This window comes from Candoia aspera, chromosome 6, assembly GCF_035149785.1.
Source record: "Candoia aspera isolate rCanAsp1 chromosome 6, rCanAsp1.hap2, whole genome shotgun sequence".
Taxonomy (NCBI): Eukaryota; Metazoa; Chordata; class Lepidosauria; order Squamata; family Boidae; genus Candoia; species Candoia aspera.
In genome coordinates, this window is record NC_086158.1 from 29767416 (window position 1) to 29789353 (window position 21938).

Sequence of the window (21938 nt, forward strand, 5' to 3'; positions counted from 1 at the left end):
AACAACCAAAACATTCAACATTTGGTTTCTGTTAAACTGCAGCCAATTTTGCAGACATTCCAGAATGTATAGTTTGTTCTATGTTCAGTTCAGTATATATTTTGTTTTGTATATAGTCCTAAATAAATATAACTTGACTTAAATCTAGTAGGACAGAAGTTCAAATATTTATCCCACCAATCTTGTTTTGGAACAGGCAATCCATGGTATTTCTTCATTGCTGCATTTTTTCACTCGGATTAATAAACTTCTGCTAACCTGTTCTTTTAGTTTTACAACGCAGCATATCTCGTTAAAACTGGCTTGGGTTTTACAGCATCTGTCTGAGGTAAGACTCATGTTAAAATTCTCTGTGAGGGATTTCATGTTGCCTCAGTGGTTACTGGTTACTGGCAATAGTGTCTAAGTATTAGTTTATTTGTTCTATTGAGTTGCCAATTGAAGATGAACTTAATATCTGTTCTGTGAGCCTAGACTGACTGGAATATTGGGTCTTATAGTTCAATATATCTGGTTAGCATGCAATTGGAAAAGATTAATCCATACTGGAAATTTGTACTAATTTATTTTCCAAGCTCTAAATAGTTATATTGAGAGCCAGTTTGATGTCATGGTTAAGACATCAGGCTAGAAACTGGGAGTTCTGGCCCCACCTCAGACATGAAAGCTAGCTGGGTGACCTTGGGCCAGTCACTCTCTCTCAGCCCTGGGAAGGAGGCAATGGCAAACCACTTCTGAAAATCTTGCCAAGAAAACTGCAGGGACTTGTCCAGGCAGTTTCCAGGAGTCAAAAACTGACTTGAAGGCACAAAACAGAAAAAACAAAAACTATAGTTATATTATTTGATGGCCATTTTATATCCGTGAGTCATGCTGGCCACATGACCCGGAAGTGTCCTATGGACAACACCGGCTCCAAGGCTTTGAAACGGAGATGAGCACCGCCCCCTAGAGTCGGACACGACTGGACTTTACGTCAAGGGAAACCTTTACCTTTACCTATAGGAAAAATAGTTTCCAACTTGTTGGTACAATTTTTAAAACAGACAGACCAATACAAGAAACCTGAATTTTATAAGAAACAAGAAAACAAAGTGTTGTGGACATTGAGATAAAATGGCTTTCACAGAATGTAGCCAGTGACAAAATACTCTTTTTGCAGAAGGCTAAGCACAGTTCCCTTCCTCTCAGGATCATTGTCCAAACACATGCTGTGTGAATGTACACATTCCTTGTCATGCCAATTTACTCTTTTTGTATCCTCCTCTACTCTCCCGTCTCAGATTGCATCAGTGGTAATGTGTTCTTCTCATCCAGCAGTTTTAGTCAGTAGCTACCAACATTTCAGCCTGTTTCTTTCTGATCCCACATGAAATCCAGAAGCATTTGGTGGAAACAAGAGAAGGGTGGTGGATAAAGATTAGTATTGTGTGGCTCAACCACTGAATGAAGTAGGTGGGAATGGGAGACCTATATATATTCAAGATGATGTAGGTGTATCCATGAGCATGGCATTGGGGGTGGGCACATCTATCAGTTGATAAAGACAGGGTCATGGGTGAAAATGAGTTGAGGTTCAAACCTTAAGCTAAGTTAAAAGAGTGCTGCCTGTGAAAACAAAATAAACAACCTATACACACACACACTATCCAACTGCAGTCAGGTTTCATAAAAATTATAAATTAGATGCTGTACTTAAATGTGCAGACTTGATTTGGAGGAGAGAGTGGGAAATATCGATATTATTTATAATGTGTCAGCCGGTTCCTTGCATTTCTCTGCATTTCCTTATAGTCCCTTGCAGTTATGAAAATTGCAGGCAATATCTTAAAGCACTGTATATTAATACATTTGAAGCTATAAACTTTGTATCATGCTTCAGATTGATTTCCTTGAAACTTTAATTATAAATATTATTGTGTATTGCCTACTGGTTTTTGCCTGTGATTGAATTCATGCTGTTTAACCTAGTACATAGTTAGAGACTGAAGTTTGCTAAATAAAACCAAATCTCTTGCCTGAAGATTTTGAGTGTTAAATAAGTAGTTCTAGAAGTCAACATAACACAGTGTGTTTTTAAAAGATGTCTAAAACACGTTAGCATTGGGCTCAGCCATGATGCAGAGAGTTGTTCATTTCATAAAACCATCCCATAGAAGGCCCTCTTCTGCACTGTCACCAAGCAGCAATTTGCACACTATGGCATAAAAAAGAGGGCTTCCTTCAAGGGCTTAGAAGGCTGATGTAACTGAATATCCTACTTAAGGTAACCTTCTGTGTTTAGGGTTTTATGTACTACTATTAACCCCTTGAACCTGACTGAGTAACAGACTGGTAGCCAGTGCAAATCTATGATAATGTATATTGATGTGGATTATATTTGCTTTCCTGCAATAAAATGTGACCTGTGTGTTTGTTTACAGGTAGAACAAGCTGTTAAAGATGGTGATTGTTGTTTTGGAACAGTTGACACATGGTTACTTTATAAACTCACTAAAGGTGAATACAGTGATTAAATGGGGAGGGTCATAGAGCCACATCTCACTCCTAAAGTTTTGCAAGTGAAGCTTATTCTGACATTGTTCACCCACAGCAGCACTTGTAAAACAGAATAAATCTGCTATCTGCAACTAAAGAGAACAGTCTGTCTAACCAAGCTCAGGGATTCAAAAGACATTTGCAGTGAAAGGGCAACAACAAGTTTTGTCCAAATCTAATACTGGATCAAGAACAGATAAAAAAGTTTCAAAGGTGGAAGCGTAAAGTGTAGTCAAGAGGCAGAGCAAAGTTCAGGAATCTGGATGAACAAGCTGGAATAAGGTGCATAGTATAAAAGAGGGATTGCAACACACATTATTTCTAGAATTCCTAGCCAAGGCAGCGAAGGATTCCACTGGAACCCCATGTGTGCTAATTTTATTCTTAGTCCTAACAGTAGTCCATTTAGGAGATATTCATGATTCTTGAGAAGCTCAGCTTTAAAATCTTGCCCTTCTGCACCATTTTATACCTTGCACCACAATTTGAAGCACTGCCATTCTCACAGACTTAACGGTTGTGAGGTATCTTTAAGGTTAGGAATCAGACTTGGCAGTTCTAACTCTGTGCTCAGATCGTATATTTTAGATAACAGACCTCTCATAGAATCTGTATTCTCTGATTCTCAGTCCTCCTCTGACAAGGACATATGCAGAGAGACCATGTCAGGGTTAGGGTCTTTACACTTGGAGGCAGGGAAAGTCTTCATCATCTGGAATGGGACCCATGGCACAATTCTACAGTCCCTACAGTGCATGTGAGATTGGTTACTATTATATCTATGTACTGTACAGAGGATCAAGAGCACCAATATAAGAAATGGTGATAGTGGTGATAATAGAATGAACTGCTCAGTTCTATATTACATGATAATTAAAGAAAATAACCTCTTGGAAGGAATTATATATAGTTTGATTATGTGACCTATTCAGACTGATACATTGTTTAGGAGATCAACCACCAAATTTTAGCTCTGTTTTTAACTATAATTGTTTTTTCATTTTTCAATATCTAATTGTATATTTTAGGTGCAGTGTATGCTACAGATTATTCAAATGCCAGTTCCACTGCATTGCTGGATCCTTTTAAGGTATTTTATTTTATTTATTGATCAAATTTAGCTACCGCCCATCTCCCCCAAAAGAGGGACTCTGGGCGGTTTACAGTAAAATCAAGCACAAAATATAAACATTAAGATCTCATAAAACAGTTATAAAATACAGTAAATAAATAGAATCCAAAAAAGGTATAAAATCCAGGCTGGTAGGAGGGACTCTAGGGTGCGAGTCACCCCCAAGAATGGTTACTCACTTTCCCACCCCAGGTGAGACAGCAGAACCAAGTCCTCAGGGCCTTCCGGAAGGTCAGGAGTGAGGGGGCCTCCCTCACCTCCGGGGGCAAGATATTCCAGAGGGTGGGGACCACTACAGAGAAGGCCCGTTTCCTGGACCCCGCCAGATGAAATTCTCTTATGGACAGGGTCCGCAACATGCCCTCTCTGGATGATCGGGTGGGGCGGGCCGATATAATGGAGATGAGATGGTCCCTCAGGTAACCTGGCCCTATGCCATGTAGGGCTTTAAAGGTGATAACCAACACCTTGAATTGGACCCGGAAGCAAACTGGCACCCAGTGCAGCTCACGCAGCAACGGTGTTATATGTGTATATGTTGTATGACTCTCTCCCTCTGCCATGTTGTTGCAGTGTGTCTTTACATTGCTTTTAACTCTTTTTTTTAAATATGCAATGATTTCAGCTGCAGTGGAGTGTACTTATTGGCAAGTTACTTTCCATTCCAATATCACTTTTCCCCCCAATAGAAGACACTAGGTAAGTTTTAATTAATGAACATATATTTTTGCTTTTCCAAATGAAGGCATACATATCTATTTATTGAAATATAAATATTATATGAAATGGTGTCAAAGTTCTATTTAGAATAGAAGTGACTTTTTTCTGTATTCGGTTTATTAAATAAGTTGAAGGCACTAACTTTTACCTTTATTTTAAGTCACATCTTTGGATCAGTTGATGCTGAAATATTTGGAGTGCCTATTGCAATAGCAGCTTTGGTAAGTAAAGAAGCTTTTTCTCTTAGATATCTAAATCCACTTGGGTATTGACTAAAATGCATTAATCCTTAAATTTCCAGAGCAAAGATTCAAAATAGGAGAAGGAAGGAGTATTAGGTATGTTCACTGCCTTGAGTTTTTTATAAAAATAATAAAGGAAGGATAAAAATCCAAAAAAAAAATACAGGCTAAATCTGAGCTTTATCCACTATGGATGACTCAAATTACTTACTTAGAGCCTTTTACATTACATTAATTCAGTTCTTTAATTTCAAGGTAAGCTGACTGGGGGAAAGGGAGACGAATCAGTATGCACAAATGGATTTGTACAATAGCTGTATTTACTTTTGTAAATCTCCTTTTGCTGTGAGAAGCATGCTATTTAATCCTTTTTAAAGACTAAGCATTCCAGTTTTGAAATCATCATCTTCTATTTCAGTGAATTAAATATTAATCTGAACATTTTAAACAACTTAAAATTGCACAATGTTATGTTCTAAATATTTCCGCCTCTTGGATGCTTTCAGAATCAAGATTCAGAATCATCATTTATCCAGAACTCTTTCAAAATTAATAAATCACTTGTATTCTTAACCTGGACTTAGTAACCTCCTTGATTCACGTATATTATTTGGACAGGACTTTATCTAGGGCCATAACCTGTATTTGGTAATAATTGTATTCAATACATCTGGAATACCTTTTTATGAACTCTTGGACTGGAATCTAGTGAGAACTTAATCCTGACATTAGATCATATATAAATATTTCTCAAACTATTTTTGATCTGTTTATGGTCTCTATGCCAAGTTTTCTCATATGTCAAGGAGATGGGCAAGAGAACCTACTGAAACTTTTTAACACTTATAAATTAAAAGTGTGAGTATAAGCTATATAATGCTATTCATCATGGCTTTGTCAACTATTTGTTCCTTTGGGCGTGTGTATCTACAATATAAAATATAGATGAACAAGTGCCGCTAATAGAAATCAAGCCTAACTGCCATTATGGTTTTGTAAATATATGCGATATATTCAGGATCTTTTCCTATCACACATAATATTATCCTATCTTAGAAAACGTATAAAAATGGTACTATGCTTGTTAGAATTACACTGCTCAAATAATAGAATGCTACTTTGTTCACTGAATCCAGTAAACCTTGTCCCATAATATAAGGGGTTGGAAGAAGGCAGTGTTCTTTATATCCTCCTCTGTCAGTGGCCTTATCTGTCTACAGTGGCCAGCTGGGTTTAGTCATTCTTTTAATTTCCCCACAGTGCACCAGAGGCAATACTGGAGTAAGGACTTGTCAGAAGCTAAAATGTAGCTGGATGCATTTTACTAGTGATGTTTGGAAAACTGGAAGCAAACTGTAAGGAACCTAGAGCCAGCATCCGTAAGACGTTCTGCCAGAGTTTTAGGGCGTTGATGGCTGTACAGTTATACCAAATCCTGATGCTACCTTGAATAAAACTTTTTAAAATATAAATATGTATATGGTCTAGTGGTTAAGGCACTGGGCTAGGAACCAGGAGACTGAGAGTTCTAGTCCTGCCTTAGTCTTGAAAGCTGGCTGGGTGACCTTGAGCCAGTCACTTTGTCTCAGCCCAATGACCCAACAGGGTCATTGTTGTGGGGAAAATAGGAGGAGGAAGGAGTATTAGGTATGTTCCCCACCTTGAGTTATTTATAAAAAATAATAAAGGTGGGATAGAAATATAAGTACCAGGGTCTGAAGGAGGAACTAGAGAGGATGTGGAAAGTGAAGGCCAAAGTGGTCCCAGTGGTGGTAGGAGCACTCGGAGCTGTGACTCCCAAGCTGGGAGAGTGGCTCCAACAGACCCCAGGAGAAACATCAGAGGTCTCTGTCCAGAAGAGTGCAATGCTAGAGATAAGCCCTAAGATACTGCACAGAACCCTCAAACTCCCAGGCCTCTGGTAGAGGACCCGAGGTTGAGGAAGACACTTACCACCCACAGGGGTGAGAAGGGAATTTTATTTTATATGACAGTATTTTACCTATTAAAATTACTTTGCCTGACTAATGAAATGGAAAATTACATGTCTTGTTTCCATTCTACTGCTTTTCATTTTTTTTTTAAGCTTGGCTCATTAGTTTTTCAACACAGTAAAATTACCATGTACTTCTAAATGTTTAATATCTAGGGTAGCTATTGATATCTTGCTGTCTGATTTTTTTACTTGTAGGTAGCAGACCAGCAGGCAGCCATGTTCGGACAGTGTTGCTTTGATACAGGTGATATAAAAGTCACCATGGGGACTGGTTCCTTTTGGGATATTAATACCGGAAACAAAATTCATGTATCTAAGAAAGGTAGGTTTGGCTGTGCTGTGGACACAACACAGTTTTTACAACAAAATTAAAATAATTATTTTATAAATATAATTTAATTTTATAAATTTAATTTAATTTTATTTTATTTTAAATGTTTTAAATTTAATTTTAAATGTTAATTTAATTTTATAAAAGTTTATTTTATTAAAATGAAAACAGTATAATTAAAGTATCATCAGTTAACTATTTATAAATTGATCAGTCAAGAAAACTATCTTAGTCATAGGACATAGAGAGGTAACTAAAGTTTTGGAATAGGAAATCATTTCTGAAGAGCTCGATCCCAACTACATACTTTATCAGTTAATTTTTTTTCAGTATTTGTGCTAGTCAAAAAATTCTCAAAATATAGTTCTAATAATTCCCAGTAGTAGTTTTTTGTTCCAACTGATGCAGGTTAAGTGCTCTTACAATTATAGCTTTTACCTGGACATAAAAAGGAAAAAAAGCAATGCCAGAGTCAGGAAGATATTCTTATGGGAAAGATTGAATGTGGAAGATTCAATTCAAGCTGGAGTATAAAGATTCTCAAAACTTTATAAAATGTAATTTGAATAGGCTTCTCAGAAGACTTCCATGTTTAGGAGATTTCATGTTAATGTGTTCCCACATTCATTCAAACAGATGTGGAAGAATGTATTATTTGGAAAACATTTTAGACTCTAATGTAGCTTTTTGCCATGCTATGTAATAAAGCACTAATTATATTATTAATATAACATACGTGTGTGTGTGTAATCTTTCTCTCACCCCCCCCCCAAACATTTACATAAAAATGTGTGACAATTTTCTAAGATCGGAAATTTTGGAAAGAACTTACATGTTAAGGTGCCAAAGAATATTTTTAGAAAGCCAGTCTATGTAATGATAAGAGTTTTAGGTTAGGACCAGGGAAACCACGCTCAATCATGCAGTCCTAAGACCATTGTCCTTCACACTGACCTTTGAAAAGTTGTTCTGAGACAGAATAAAGAGGAGAGAAAACTAATTCATAATAAACTAATTAGAGGAAATATGAAATAAAAATTGAGTGTATCCAGTGTTGCTTTTTTGCAAAGGGACCATCCCAAGTTTCCACCAGTGTGGGAGAAGGGAAGGGCTCTCTAGTTATTCTTCCATCCTCTAGGCTGTATTTTCAGAGGCTGTAGGGGAATTTGGTTAAAATTACCCCATGTCTTCTGTTGGTGAAGGCCTGCACTGAATCAAAAGCAGGTAATGGCCCCAGTGTAGCACATCTTTGAAAATTTATGTTTTGTTATTTAAGGCTTGTATCCATTGGTTGGTTGGAAAATTGGGCAAGAGGTAACTTACTTAACTGAAGGCAATGCTTCTGATACTGGAAATACTATAAAATGGGCTCAGAGCTTAGGTGAGTAGCTTCAGTTGAATTATTTAAGCCTATGAATGATAAAGTAGAAAACATTACTTATCAATGTTTGCTAGTTTTTACATAGATGGATGAGGGAACTGTTTTTTTTTCCTTTTGGTAATTCTGAATATGTACATTACAGCATTTCTTTTTTGCTTTATTTATGATGCAATACCAAATGAAACACCAGGTTAAATGCTTGTATTTTATCTTTTAAAACTATATACTGTAAAAAGTAATGTTATGCTGTAAAGTAATATTGCTTGTATTCTGGCAAAAATATATTTTTAGATTTAGAAACCATCTGACTCCAAAAGATGAAGTATCACCATGCAGTAAAATATTTGCAAGGTTTTATTGCAGCATTTGCATCTGTAATGTGTTTCAAGTGGCAAATTGCATTCTTAAGCAATAATGTTTTCCACAATATCAGATAATGACATTCTGTACTGTGATCTGTATTGAAAGAAGTTCACATCTAGTTATATGCTACTTATATTTAGATGTCATACTAACTTGCTAAGCCATAGCTAAGTCATTCCCGGGCACAAATGCTCATTCCTTCCGTCTCCTCTGGCACAGACAGAAGAGGGAACTCCTTGGCTCTTCTGTTGCTCTTGCTTGCTGTCATTTGACCATTCAGCTGTCCCCTCTGAGTATGCAAACATTGCCAGTAGTGAGGAGATGAAATAACATTTAATGTTTTCCTTTCCCAGGACAGTAAGCAAGTGGATATCAGTAATATTCCTGAGAAACGGAAAAGGCCATTAAGATCACTTTACCATGAAGGGGTGTCCAACGCCTGGAATACTAGAATATTTTCCAGAATACTAGAATATTTTCCAGAATACTAGAATATTTTCCAGTACTGAAAAGAGAACTGGGGTAATCGTCACTGAGCTAAAGGAGCAGAAAGGAGATACATTTTCTTGGAGTTAGTTGATAATTATGTATAAAAGTGTGAGGGTTGTTGATATGAATTAATTCATATATTGTGTGCTTACACAGATCTTTTTGACAATGTCGAAGAGACATCACAAATGGCATATAGCATAGTAAATTCAGGAGGAGTTTGTTTTGTCCCATCATTTAGTGGTTTGCAGGTAAAAAGATTGCCTTTGATTTATTTACTTAAATGAGTTTGCTTTTTTTCCTCTCAAGTATGATTGTCCTAAATTATACATTTCATTCAACTTTCAATATGTTCTACAATGTTGCTTTCAAGGTTAATAAAATCACATTCTAAATCATTATATAAATATATAAAAATTGCCTATATACTGCTTACTGCTGTTTTAATTTTCTTCTTTTTAATAAGCTGCCTCTTATTGTCACCTGTAAGTTATTCTTTTCCTAATATTTCAGTACATTATTGAGCAATTGCCTATAGAACATATTCCTACATATTTTAATACCTTTTTATTTCAGATGCCAGTGAATGATCCTTATGCATGTACTTCTTTTATGGGGATCACATCTACTACTACCAAAAAACATCTTGTTCGAGCAGTGTTGGAATCCATAGCTTTCAGGTACTTGGACGCATCCTATTAAAATGGGATGTTGCCTGTGTTTGGGCCTGTTCTCAGTATGCACAGTACTTGTACTATTTGTGTACACATGCACACCCACACATAGCTACATACCAGAAGTCATTACGACCAATCACATTTGATTTCTGTTTTGTTCAGAATTCATAGTTTATCAATTTCCACTAAGTGTTATAAGTCTGTACTTTTGAATTTCTTGTTGCAATAAACCTATTCATTGGCAAGGGAAGGCAGCCCAACTCCCTTAAAAATACAAGCATACCCATACAAGAAAGTGAATCTGTATAAGCTATATAAGCGCAAATCCTTGTTCATCATGATTTTTTTTTTGACATGCTTGCTTTGTATGCACTTCTCTTTCCAGTACTCTGCACTTTGTCTTCATGTCCAAATCCAGTTTTCCATTTGTATTTCTTCTTTGGGTCTCTCCAAGATTTAAATAATGGACTAGATAAATGGGATTTATTTTGCTTTGCTCCCTGCTGATTAAATTTTAAATTCAACTTGAGCAGTTATAATTTAAATTACAGATCGGCTTTATATTACTGCATTTAGCAAGTAATGAAATACATGATCACTGTTACCATTTTAGAGTTGCAAAAATGCTTCAATATTTTGATTACTGAGAGAGCTACATTAAGTATATTAATCTTGATTATCACCTCTGCCTTTATCATATAAAATATAAGATGAAAAATTGAGAATTCATATATTTTAATTTGGGAACAGTAGTTACCAGATAAAATGACTGTTGATAGACTAGGAACATTTCTCCATTAGTTTTCAGTCTTTTGTACTAATAACACTTTCTGATAAGGATCATTGGAATTCTCACTAATGTCTCCTTCTTTAAAGTGATACAAAACCATTTGATTTTTACTAACTTTTTGACTTTTAGTACTTTTTCTATTCATGTTCTATTTTCTGCGGTTTTGTTGAATAGATGATATATACTGCTTTAATCTTACGAAAAAGACAGCCTAAAATGTTTTAAAAGGAACAGAATATAGGTCAGAAATTTGGAGCCCTTGGTTTATTAAGCAGCTGTAATTTATTTTACAATGGCTTATTTTGATGCCATTATAAACACGTGTAAATATGTAGCTAATTTCAATTGGTTGTGGTTTCTTACTGACATTTTTTGCTTCTAAAGTAACTGTTACTTAGTATATTGTTACATTTAATTTCCCCCCCCCCATCTTTTTTCAAGAAACAAACAGCTGTATGATATCATCACAACAGAGTTGGGCATTCCACCTGTGTCCATTCGGTATGTTTATATGATGTCCAAATTGTCAATTGGAATTTATATTTTAAATAAGCTTAGTGCATGAACTTTAGTGCCCAAAGGTTACATTAGAGCCAATGTAATTCTGTCTTGGAGCCACCTCTTTCTGTAAGCTCCTGACCTAATACTTTCTAGCTGCCTGTAGCGTTGTTAATAGAGCTGTTGTTAGCCTCTTAGTGACTATTTGTGTACTATTTGTCAAAACACTGCTTTCCAGTTTATCCTTTGAAAAGCTAGGATATTAGCTTGACAATCATCTTATAGGCACAAAGTATGAAACAGATAGTAATTAATGTTACCTTTAAGAATGGTACAATTTTATCAGAACAAAGTACATATTGGATTAAGTTTATAGCTTGCTTGAGGCACTTCTACATATTACAACAAGCATCACATTTGCTTGGACAATATGTATAGCATATTGCAGTATTCTAATGACGTGGTTATAAGAACATTGTCCCTGTTAGCAGAGAGATGGATTTCAGGATGCTGATAAATCTAACCACTGGTAATGCTGAATTGATTATCACTCTCAAGCTGCAAATAGGATCATTCAGAAAGAGTATTATCCTGACAAAAACATGCTGAATATTCCTGCGCTGGTCAGTTGAACTACTTACTTTCAGCTTACTTTTCAGCAAGCTTGTGAACCTTATAATAATTGGATCTTACCAAGTTATTTTAGATTCCAGATCAGATTCTCCACTACCTCAGAAACATCTGATGAAAATGAAATATAAGACTAAATGTTTTCCACGTGTGGAAAATCTCAATCTCTTGATAATTACACTCAGTTTTATTTAGAGTTTGAAAAACTTATGAGGCAACCCCATTAGATCTTGTAACATAGTAACATGCCTATTACACATACTATTCGGACATTGTATGTAGCCCCAGATGACAATACTGCAGTGTTTACTTTGTCTTTCGGGCATACAATTTAAATCATATATATTTTCTAGAATTTGAATAAGTGATTTATTTTTTCTCTCCCACCTCTCCACAGAGCTGATGGAGGCATCAGTAAAAATAGTTTTGTGATGCAGATGACTTCTGATTTAATTAATAAATCAATAAACAAGCCGGTCAATACAGACATGACTTGTCTTGGAGCAGCTTTTCTAGCAGGCCTCGCTATTGGTATGCATTAGTCTGAATATTTGGGGAAACCTCTTTTAAGAGAGAAGCAGCTGTTTATTTCATGTAGTATAAAAATTGGCAAATGATAATAGTTCTGCTCTTGATATTTCTCGAGTGCATGCTGTATAGTTTTTGTTATGGTCCATCAAGTCAACCCTAACTCCTGGCAACAGCTGGGGCAAGTCCATGCCATTTTCTTGGCAACATTTTTGGGTTTGTCGTTGCCTCGCCCAAAGCCACTCAGCTGGCCTCGTGACAAAGGCAAGACTAAACCTTGTGGTTTCCCAGATTCTATTCCAGCTTTGACACCATAGCACACTGGCTCTCATATCTAGTTTTTACTTATGAATTTTTCTGAATTTAGAATCCAAAATTCTATTTACTTATTTAGTATTTCAGTGAAGATACTGTAATTTGGATAAGGACTAAATTACACATACTGTTTATCAAAAGCCCTTTTCATCCAAGCATTCCAGGTTTAAAACTGGGAGTCTATCAAAATGTTAATGTACAGCTTATCAAAGTAATCATTTATTGAATATTTAAATATTTGTGAACATGGAATATGTGACTCATTATTATGTAAAGGAATGACATTATCTTAAACCAGTATGATTCATAATACTATACATGAATAGTATAATTATGTACTATACATAATACATTCTTATATATTCTGCTGTTGGTTCATCATCTGTTTCTTATCAGCCAGGTAGACCAAACCAGAAAATCAATCCCTCAGGAAGACTACAACTGTATTTTATTGAGATAGGCTATAGTAACAATGAAACCAGTTTGGTCTAGTGGTTAAGGCAGCAGGCTAGAAACTGGGAGACCATGAGTTCTAGTCCTGCCTTGGCATGAAAGCTGGCTGGGTGACTTTGGACCAGTCACACACACTCAGCCCTAGGGAGGAGGCAATGGCAAACCACTTCTGAAAAACCTTGCCAAGAAAACTGCAGGGACTTCTCCAGGCAGTCACCAAGAATTGGACATGGTTGAATGGATTAAAAAAAAGTAATAGTACCTTGCAAGCCTGATTGTGCTTTACCTCCACTGCTTCATACACCCCAATAAATCAGGGAGGAGCTTGCTTGAGTTGCTTCTGAATATTGTCTTATTTCCCAAGACTTAACAAATGTTTCAGCCCTTTTTGCTTATGTAACAGTTCTTGTATACTTCTGTCAAGGTCATCTTCCTTACCATCTACATTTATTGACTTTATGTACAAAGGCTGTACCATTCTCATAGGTTGACAAATACCTGCCAGTCCCATTAAATATATGCATAGCAATTGCACTGTATGATTCACAAACCCTAATCTAGTTACAGTACCTCAGATGATCAGATACAGTTGTGGGGAAAATATAATATGTCATGTGTTGTTGTTTATCTGAGGTTGTCTTTACCTAATTTTAAGGCCTGCTAAGGACCAGATGATTTTTACTATGTCCTGATACGTAAAACCCTAGAATTCAAAGAGGGTGTACTTACTTTTTCCCACAACTCTGTCTGAAGCAACCAAGGATACCTATGTAGTAACTCTTGTTTTTCAAAAATTATTTTGCAATCATTTGGACTTAATTGTACTAGTTACTATTCTAGCTTAGTTCATCTCTCTTAATGTTGACTATATTATCTATCTATCTGTCTATCCATCCATCCATCCATCCATCTATCCATCTATCCATCTATCTATCTTTTTAAAAATACTTACATAGCTGCCAATATTGTAACAGCAATATTGGGCAGCTCACAGAACAGTAAATCAACAGGAATCTCCAAACCGTAAAATAAAAATTAATTAACTTTCTATAAAAACTGCTAAAAAAAATCATGGCATCTTTCCTATACATCCATGCACCATCTTGTGCGCCAGCCTCATCCTACTTCAACACTTGTGGGAAGAGTCAGCTCTTCAAGCCTTCCAGAAGGCAAGGAGAATGGGGACCTGACAGATTTCAGGGGGAAGCGTGTCCACAGGGTAGGGGCAGCTACAGAGAAGGCAACCACAGAGTAGTTAATTCTGCAGAATGATCTATAGATTTCTTTGTTATTTAATATACTTACTCTTCAAGTTAGTTCTGTAATACAAAAAATGTTTCAAATATTTAAGTATTATGATGTGTTGTTTACATTCTTCAAACTGGAGTTATATATTTCTCTACACAGGTCCTAATACAGGCATTATGGTCAACTTGAGAGTAACTATTTTGTATTTTGTTTTTAGGATTTTGGACTGACAAAGAACAACTGAAAAAGTTGAGGCAAACTGACATGGTTTTTAAGCCACAAAAGGAGCCAACGGAGTATGAACCTGCCATGAGTAATTGGATAAAAGCTGTCCACCGTTCCCTCTCTTGGTATAGCTAGGCATCTCAGTAGTGAGACCCGGAATTAGTATAATCTATATGTTGGACGATATAACTCAAGACTTTTTTTGCTTTCAAGTTAACTGTACTAAGCAGTTACTGTTTTCTGACACTCACAGTACAAAATGTCTACTGGAATAGTAGTGAACACCATGTAATAGTCAAGAGACCAAATGCCATAGAATGTATTGTTCTAAGCAAAAATTATTTATAATGGACAAACTTGATTTTATGCATGAGATCTCTGTGGGAATGTTCAGATACCACCTCAGGAGATTTCATATAGAAAATCTAGATCAAAACTGTATCGTGAAAATAATTACCACAGAGATACGAGCATACACAGATACTAATATACTGTTTTCCTACTGTAAATCATCTCCTTTTGGTAGAAATATGTCTATTGATATTATCTTCCTCCACTCTATCCCCAAATTAGTGAGACACAGACGCATCCATACATTTAGACTGGTTCTAAGGAGACTGTCTAGAGTGAAAAGTAGTAAAAGGCTTTTAGCTTGCTAGTTTTAAGATTTCTTCTTTGTTATAACCAATAAGATGAAACTGAAACATCATCTAGAAAGCATCTGCTTGTCCAATGAAGTTCCTTCATTCACAGGAACACAAGGACCAATAAGTCAGCATGTGGACTGACCTCACCCTTGCAATGATGGCCTTAATTTTTCATCGTGGCTTTAAAAGTGTATTTTGGTGAAATCTTAAATTTACTTAACTGGAAATTGATCAGCTGTCTATACGATCTGGCATGATAGTCAGAATTTATGACTTGCAGAATGGCCAACATAGTCAGTGTTGTCCAGTAACTTTTGTAAGTCCTCAGATTCTGATCTAAGAGATACGGAAAATCTAGGTATCTCTATATACACAGAATTTTTAGAATCTAGCTTTTAATTTAAACAGAAATGAAAGAAGACTTCTTTCATGTGTTTATCCAAATACTGAATAGTTGATGTTTCCAGACTGAGAGCAAATTGGGATTGTTTTCTACTTATTACATAAGTAAACTGCCCAGAATCCCTTTGGTGGGAGGAGATGGGCAGTGACAAATTTGATAAATAAATAAGTACAAAGTGGGTCTTTTTTACTGACCCATTATTAACTTTTCTTCACTATGCATTTCAGTACCTGATACTTCAGAACTTGAAAACCGGTTGCAGTCACTGTCTATACAGTATGTAAAATACTGAAAGTAGAATATTTGTGAAGTAGTGCATACCAGCCTAATGCTTTCTGTGGCAGTTTCCAGATTATTGTGGTTGGGGTCACACATTGTTATGAACCATAATATTGGTATGTTTGGTGATCTTAGTTTTGCACTAGTACATTGGCGTTACATGTGAAAAAGGACACTATCACTTCTCCAGCCAACCCAGATTTAGAAAGTCCTAGCTGAGAATAATGTAGTATACCCAGTTTGTATTTTTATCAGTTTAAGTGATTTTAAGAAAAGTATATGAATACACATCTTTGGTTACATTACTTCTGCAGTTGTATGGAACCCAGTAACACGCAAAGTAACTCTTTTTATTTCTTGGAAATTATGCAGCACTTAAATTTTGTCACTGGTAAATTCAATTTTAAGTGGTGCATAATTTCCAAAAAATAAAAAGAATTACTTTGCATAAGTGTTTTTTTAAATTTTTTCACGGCAAATTCAATTTTATAGGGACGCGGTGGTGCTGTGGGTTAAACCGCTGAGATGCTGAGCTTGCCGATTGGAAGGTCAGTTAGAATCTGCATGATGGGGTGAGCTCCCGTTGCTAGTCCCAGCTCCTGCCAACCTGGCAGTTCGAAAACATGCAAATGTGAGTAGATTAATAGGTACCGCTTCGGCGGGCAGGTAACGGCATTCCATGTAGTCATGCCAGCCACATGACCACGGAAGTGTCTACGGACAAACGCCGGCTCTTCGGCTTTGAAACAGAGATGAGCACCCCCCCCCCCCCAGAGTCAGACACAACTGGACTTAATGTCAAGGGAAACCTTTACCTTTACTAAATTCAATTTTATTGAATTTTTATTTTAATTATTGCTACCTAAGTTCTATATAAAATAATTTTTGAAGCATCATAAATATCTGCTGGCTGAGATTGTCTGGTGCTATGTTGTATACTTACCTAAGAAACCACCTTATGCTAATTCAGATCTTTAATCAATTCAGCTCAGTACTCCCTGGTAGACGCTCAGGAGATTCCCAGTTTTAGAAATACTAGGGAATAAACTTGTAAAGTGTACCTTGGCATTAAAAAAATATAGGGCAATAAAAATACCTTGTAGTGAAGTGGAATTAATCTTTGCCTAAGATCTCTCTAAGCCAGCCTTTCTGAACTTTTTGACCCTGGAAGAACCCTTGAAATATTTTTCAGACCTCAGGGAACCCCTGCATTTTGTTGTTGTTGTTGTTGTTCAGCATATTCAGGCTCAAATATAGGCCAGAAGTTACAAAATTACTATATTTGTTTCGTGTGTAGGCCTATATATACAGTATGCATTAACAGTGCTCTTAAACTAAAAATTAAGAATGAAACTTACCTCTTTAATGTGAAGTTGCCTGAATTTGGAACAATTTTTTGAATAAATCATGATCTCCTAGGGAACCCCTAATGACCTCTCGTGGAACCCTGGTTGAGAAACCCTGCTCTAAGCCATGGATACTGGCTATGCGGTATCTTTGGTTTGAGAGAGAGCTATATCCTCTGCATCTACAACCCATTCTGTGATGGCTTAATATATTCCTCAGAGATACAGTAGAACTTAACAGAAAGATAACATAAAGGAGAAAATGAGGTTAGGTGTGTTACTCATTTGTAGACAAGTCTCAGAAAAGTTGTACACAAACTTGTATTTCAACTAGTAATAATATGCAACTGCAAGTAAGTATGAAAATCACAGGAATGTACTGATTTTTTTCTAGGCAGAAATTTTATTGCAAGACTCTTGTTTATGGTTCTTTCTATGATAATAGAAATGGTCCAAGTCCCAGAAGAAGGAATGGAACCAACTGGAAGCTTTCTGTGAAAATCTGCATTATAATACTTTCTCTGTTTCTTGAGCCAGAACATAATTAGGATAGTAATTGCAGGTAGTCCTCACTTAATGTCCATTTGTTTAGTGATGGTTCAGACTTACAATGGTGCTGGAAAGAACGACTTACAACTGGTGCTCACACTTAAGATCATTGCAGCATCCCCATGGTAACATGATCACAATTTGGGTGGTTGGCAACCAGTTCGCCTTTATGACCCTTGCAGCATCCCATGGTCATGTGATCGCCATTTTCAACCTTCCCAGCTGGCTTCTGGCAAGCAAAATCAATGGGGAACTGCCTGATTCACTTAATGACCACATGGTTTGCTTAATGACCACCACAAAAGGTTGTAAACTCTAGTCAGATTTGCTTAACAACCACTTCGTTTAGCAACTGAAATTCCGGTCTCAACTGTGGTGGTTAAGCAAGGACTACCTGTATATTTCATCTACATTCATTTTTTGTATTGATTGTATATGCATTTAAACATTATAAAGACTATAGTAGCTAGATTGCTCTATGTGAATTATAAGTAAAGAGGACTGAGCAATATCTGAGCTGGGAAAGTTTAAGTCCCTCCCACCCTCCAGATATCATAGGCCAGTTCTCTGGTAGAATGTATACCACGTGCTACTTAACTGAATGAAATATTTCTAATTTTTAGGAATATTTAATATATTTTAAATTCTGTAATAAAGGTTACTGTTCTGAATTAAGATACTGATTAATTTTAACCACTACTCTGTGTTCAAGCAATCTGTACAGTAACACTATAGACCTAAGAACTGTATTTTGTTCTTATATTTGTATGATGTACGTTTTGTAAATTGAAAGTAGCTGTTACAAAGTGCTAAATCAATGCTCTAATTTATATTATGATCTCTTACTTCAGATATATATATACTGCATTCTCAGTTGAAAATATAAATTCCAAGCTTGAAATATTTTGAAACTATAACAGACTGATTCTCAATACATTAAATATGGCATTTAAGAGGAATTGTTTTGCTTTTTTAATAGTTTGTTCTGGGAGAATCATGCCCTTGCAAGTGTTCTCCTGTGCTGTGAAAATGGCAACTCAGAAAGGAATTAGGTCTAACAGAGAAAATCTGTTCTACTTAATTGCTTTGAGCTGGTGTAAATCTCCCCATGGCCTCTAGTTTCATCAGTAAGGTACTGTTACGTTTTCTTCTGGCTTAGGTATAGCTCAAGAATAATATCCTCTCTGAAATAATTGCCATTGAATGCAGTGGATTTTATTCCCAAGTAAGGGGTTATAGAATTGCAGCATTAAACTTGTGACTTTAATTCCAATAAAAGGTAATGTCTCCTTTAAGTTGAGCCTTGATTCCAGATGACTTAATGGATACATCTATATAATTTTCTCGGCAGCCCTACAGAACTGGTTTGTCATTGCCTTCTTTTGAGATGTTTTCAACTTGTTAGTGTTGGCATTTCCTTGTTTTTTGCAAGGAGCAAGCCATTAAGTTACTATGATAACACATCACTCTGGCAGAGTCAGAAGGTCAAACTTAAGTATCCTTAGTTTTGGGTGTGAAAAGATGACCATATAAAGTAAAGCTTTTAATTGCCCTGGAGAGGTATTTGCCTGGGCTTGTTAGTTTTCGGTTTCCTTTCTATCTGCCCTTCTAGTCCTCTCTGAGCACGTGTGAATGCACAAGCTTGTAAATACGTTTTTGTGCTTTCTGAAAATTCATTAATTTTTATAGAAATGCCTGGTGTGTGTTTTTTCTGATCTCTCCGGCCAAACGCTTTCCAGCACTCTGCCACAGGTTATGGGCCCAGTAAGCAGCCCAGTAAACCCCCAGAGAGAACAGAGAGGTCAGCTCCACACCTCATGCACATTTAACGGCAGGTAGCAAAGACCTGTGAAGATTTTCTTTGGAGCCACCTGGAGATTTTCCAGCCACTGCCAGTTTACAGGACAAAGAAGCCAGCTGAGGTGACTTGCAAAAGAAGGAAGAAGCCATGGCTGCCTCCCAGCCCTCAGCGATGCCTCTGGAGTGTCTATCAGAGACCAACTATTTGAATTGGGCCCTGAAGATGGAGATGTATCTTCACAGAGAGAATCTTTGGCTGCCAATTGGTGAGCAACCCCCCCCCCCCAAATCCCAGTGCTGAATGGCTTAGACAGGATGAGCGGGCTAGAGCCACCATTATCCTGGGAGTTGAGGACAATCAGCTAGTCCACGTGCGAGGCATGCAGTCTGCAAAGCAACTTTGGGACACTTTGAGAGACTTGTATGTAAAGGCAACAGCAGGGAGTAAAATTACCCTGACAAAAAAGCTGTACAAAGCCTACCTTGCAGAAGGAGATAGCCTTCCTGAGCACCTGCATTATATTCAGCAGCTGTTTGTTGAGTTGCAGGAGAGAGGAATGGAATTTACACCCCTCATAAAATCCTATATCCCGCTGTCCTCATTGAATGAAACGTGAGACATGCTGATTTGTACCCTAGAGGCTATGCCTGAGGAGGAGCTCACCCCATTGTATGTAACACAGCGCCTACTCACTGAATGGGAGAAGAGAGGAAAGATTTTCCCCCATCTCTTCTGGAAAGCTGCAGCACCAGAAAACAAGGAAAAGGAAGGGAAACGAAGCTGAGGCAACAGCGCTAGCCAGCCAGTGATGTTTCACTTGTGGTTCAGCTGGACATTTGCAGAAAGACTGCCTTGAGATCCAAGAGTAGAAAGACAAGAACACAAGGGCAACACAGAAGAAGGGTCTTCAGACAACCCAAATTGCACAGGTTTCTGAGAAGGGTGATTCTGATGTATGGGTGTTAGATTCTGGGGCCAATTGTTAATTATGTAACCGTAAAAGCTCTTTTGTGTCACTGTCTAAAACTAGCAAAGTGTATCTTTGGCTGATGGGTCTGTGACTAAAATTATGGGACAAGGTGACATGTATTTATCTTGCTTGGGAGAAACTGAAAGGTGTGTTGCATGTTCCAAATCTACAGTCAAACCTTTTATCTGTGGCACAATTGACTGCAACAGGGTATGCCATAACATTTAAGAATGGTTGTGAGATACATAAAAATGGGAAATTGTGTGCTACTGGTATGTTAAAAGACTCCTTGTACATTGTGCAAAATGCAAGGAAGCCAAGCTGCAAGGCTGCAGTTGGCAACACTCCATATCATGACCAATGTGTACACCTGATGCATAGGAGATTTGGTCATGCCAATTTCAGGTATATGGCACAAATGCCACAGCTGTGCGCTGACCTAAAGATAAAACCCTGTGACAAGTACTTAGACTGTGTAGTTTGCAAAGAATGCAAAACACAAAAAGCTCCTGTGAGTAAGCACAGTGACAGAGTTACAACTAGACCTTTGGAAATTGTACACTCTGACATTATTGGTCCTTTTACTCCAAGTTTTGGACAAGCAAGGTATGCAATGACCATCATTGATAATTTTTCCAGATACACATATCTTAAAACACAAAGATGAGGCATTTGAGAAATTTAAAAGTCTTGTGACATGGGCAAATAGAAAATTCCCAAGGCCTGTATCTGCACTCCAATGTGGTAGAGGAGGAAAATACCTTTCTCACAAATTCAAAAGGTTCCTAGCAGAAAAAGGGATAGAACAAATTCTTTCTAACCCTTACACCCCTCAGCAAAATGGTGTTGCTGAAAGAAAGGGCAGAACCTTGCAAGAATCAATGGAATGCATGCTTAAAGATTTGAATTTATCTTTTAAATATTGGGCAGAAGGAATATCCACTGTTATGTGCAAAACAGATTATATAACTCTGTGATTCAGGACACTCCATTCCATTTGTTTTATGGTGTGAAACCAAAGGTAAACCATCTTAGAGTGTTTGGTAGCAGTGCTTGGGTTCATATTCCAAAACAACAGAGAAGGAAAGGAGGCCCCACAACAAAGAAAGCCATCTTTGTTGGCTATGAACAAAGCCAGAGGAGCTACAGGTTCATAATGGGAGAGAAATTGATAATTAGCAAAAGCACCGCTTTTGCTGAGCAAAACTGGGGGAGATTAAATTCTAGCTCTCCAGTTGATCTAACAACAAAACAGCAAGGACTTGCTGATAGTGATCTTTTGCCTGATGGGGACATTAAGCCAGAAGAACAAACTGAAGATCTGTCTGATGAGACACATGCTTCTCAGGAAAGTGATAGGAGTCAAAATTTAAGCCCTGTATTACCT

At 37.0% G+C, this 21938-nt stretch overlaps 1 protein-coding gene across 1 annotated transcript in view; it reads left to right on the forward strand.

The window, feature by feature from the left end:
• Positions 1–15731, forward strand: part of GK5 (glycerol kinase 5) — a 36442-nt gene extending 20711 nt beyond the window's left edge. Inside the window, exons 5-16 of the mRNA XM_063306650.1 lie at positions 197–328; positions 2424–2499; positions 3567–3628; positions 4296–4369; positions 4551–4611; positions 6824–6950; positions 8236–8340; positions 9349–9443; positions 9769–9872; positions 11101–11160; positions 12185–12318; positions 14549–15731. Coding sequence (XP_063162720.1) covers positions 197–328; positions 2424–2499; positions 3567–3628; positions 4296–4369; positions 4551–4611; positions 6824–6950; positions 8236–8340; positions 9349–9443; positions 9769–9872; positions 11101–11160; positions 12185–12318; positions 14549–14691 — 1173 coding nt within the window. The 3' untranslated portion in view covers positions 14692–15731. The remainder of the gene's footprint in view (positions 1–196; positions 329–2423; positions 2500–3566; positions 3629–4295; positions 4370–4550; positions 4612–6823; positions 6951–8235; positions 8341–9348; positions 9444–9768; positions 9873–11100; positions 11161–12184; positions 12319–14548) is intronic.
• The last annotated feature ends 6207 nt before the right edge of the window (positions 15732–21938 follow it).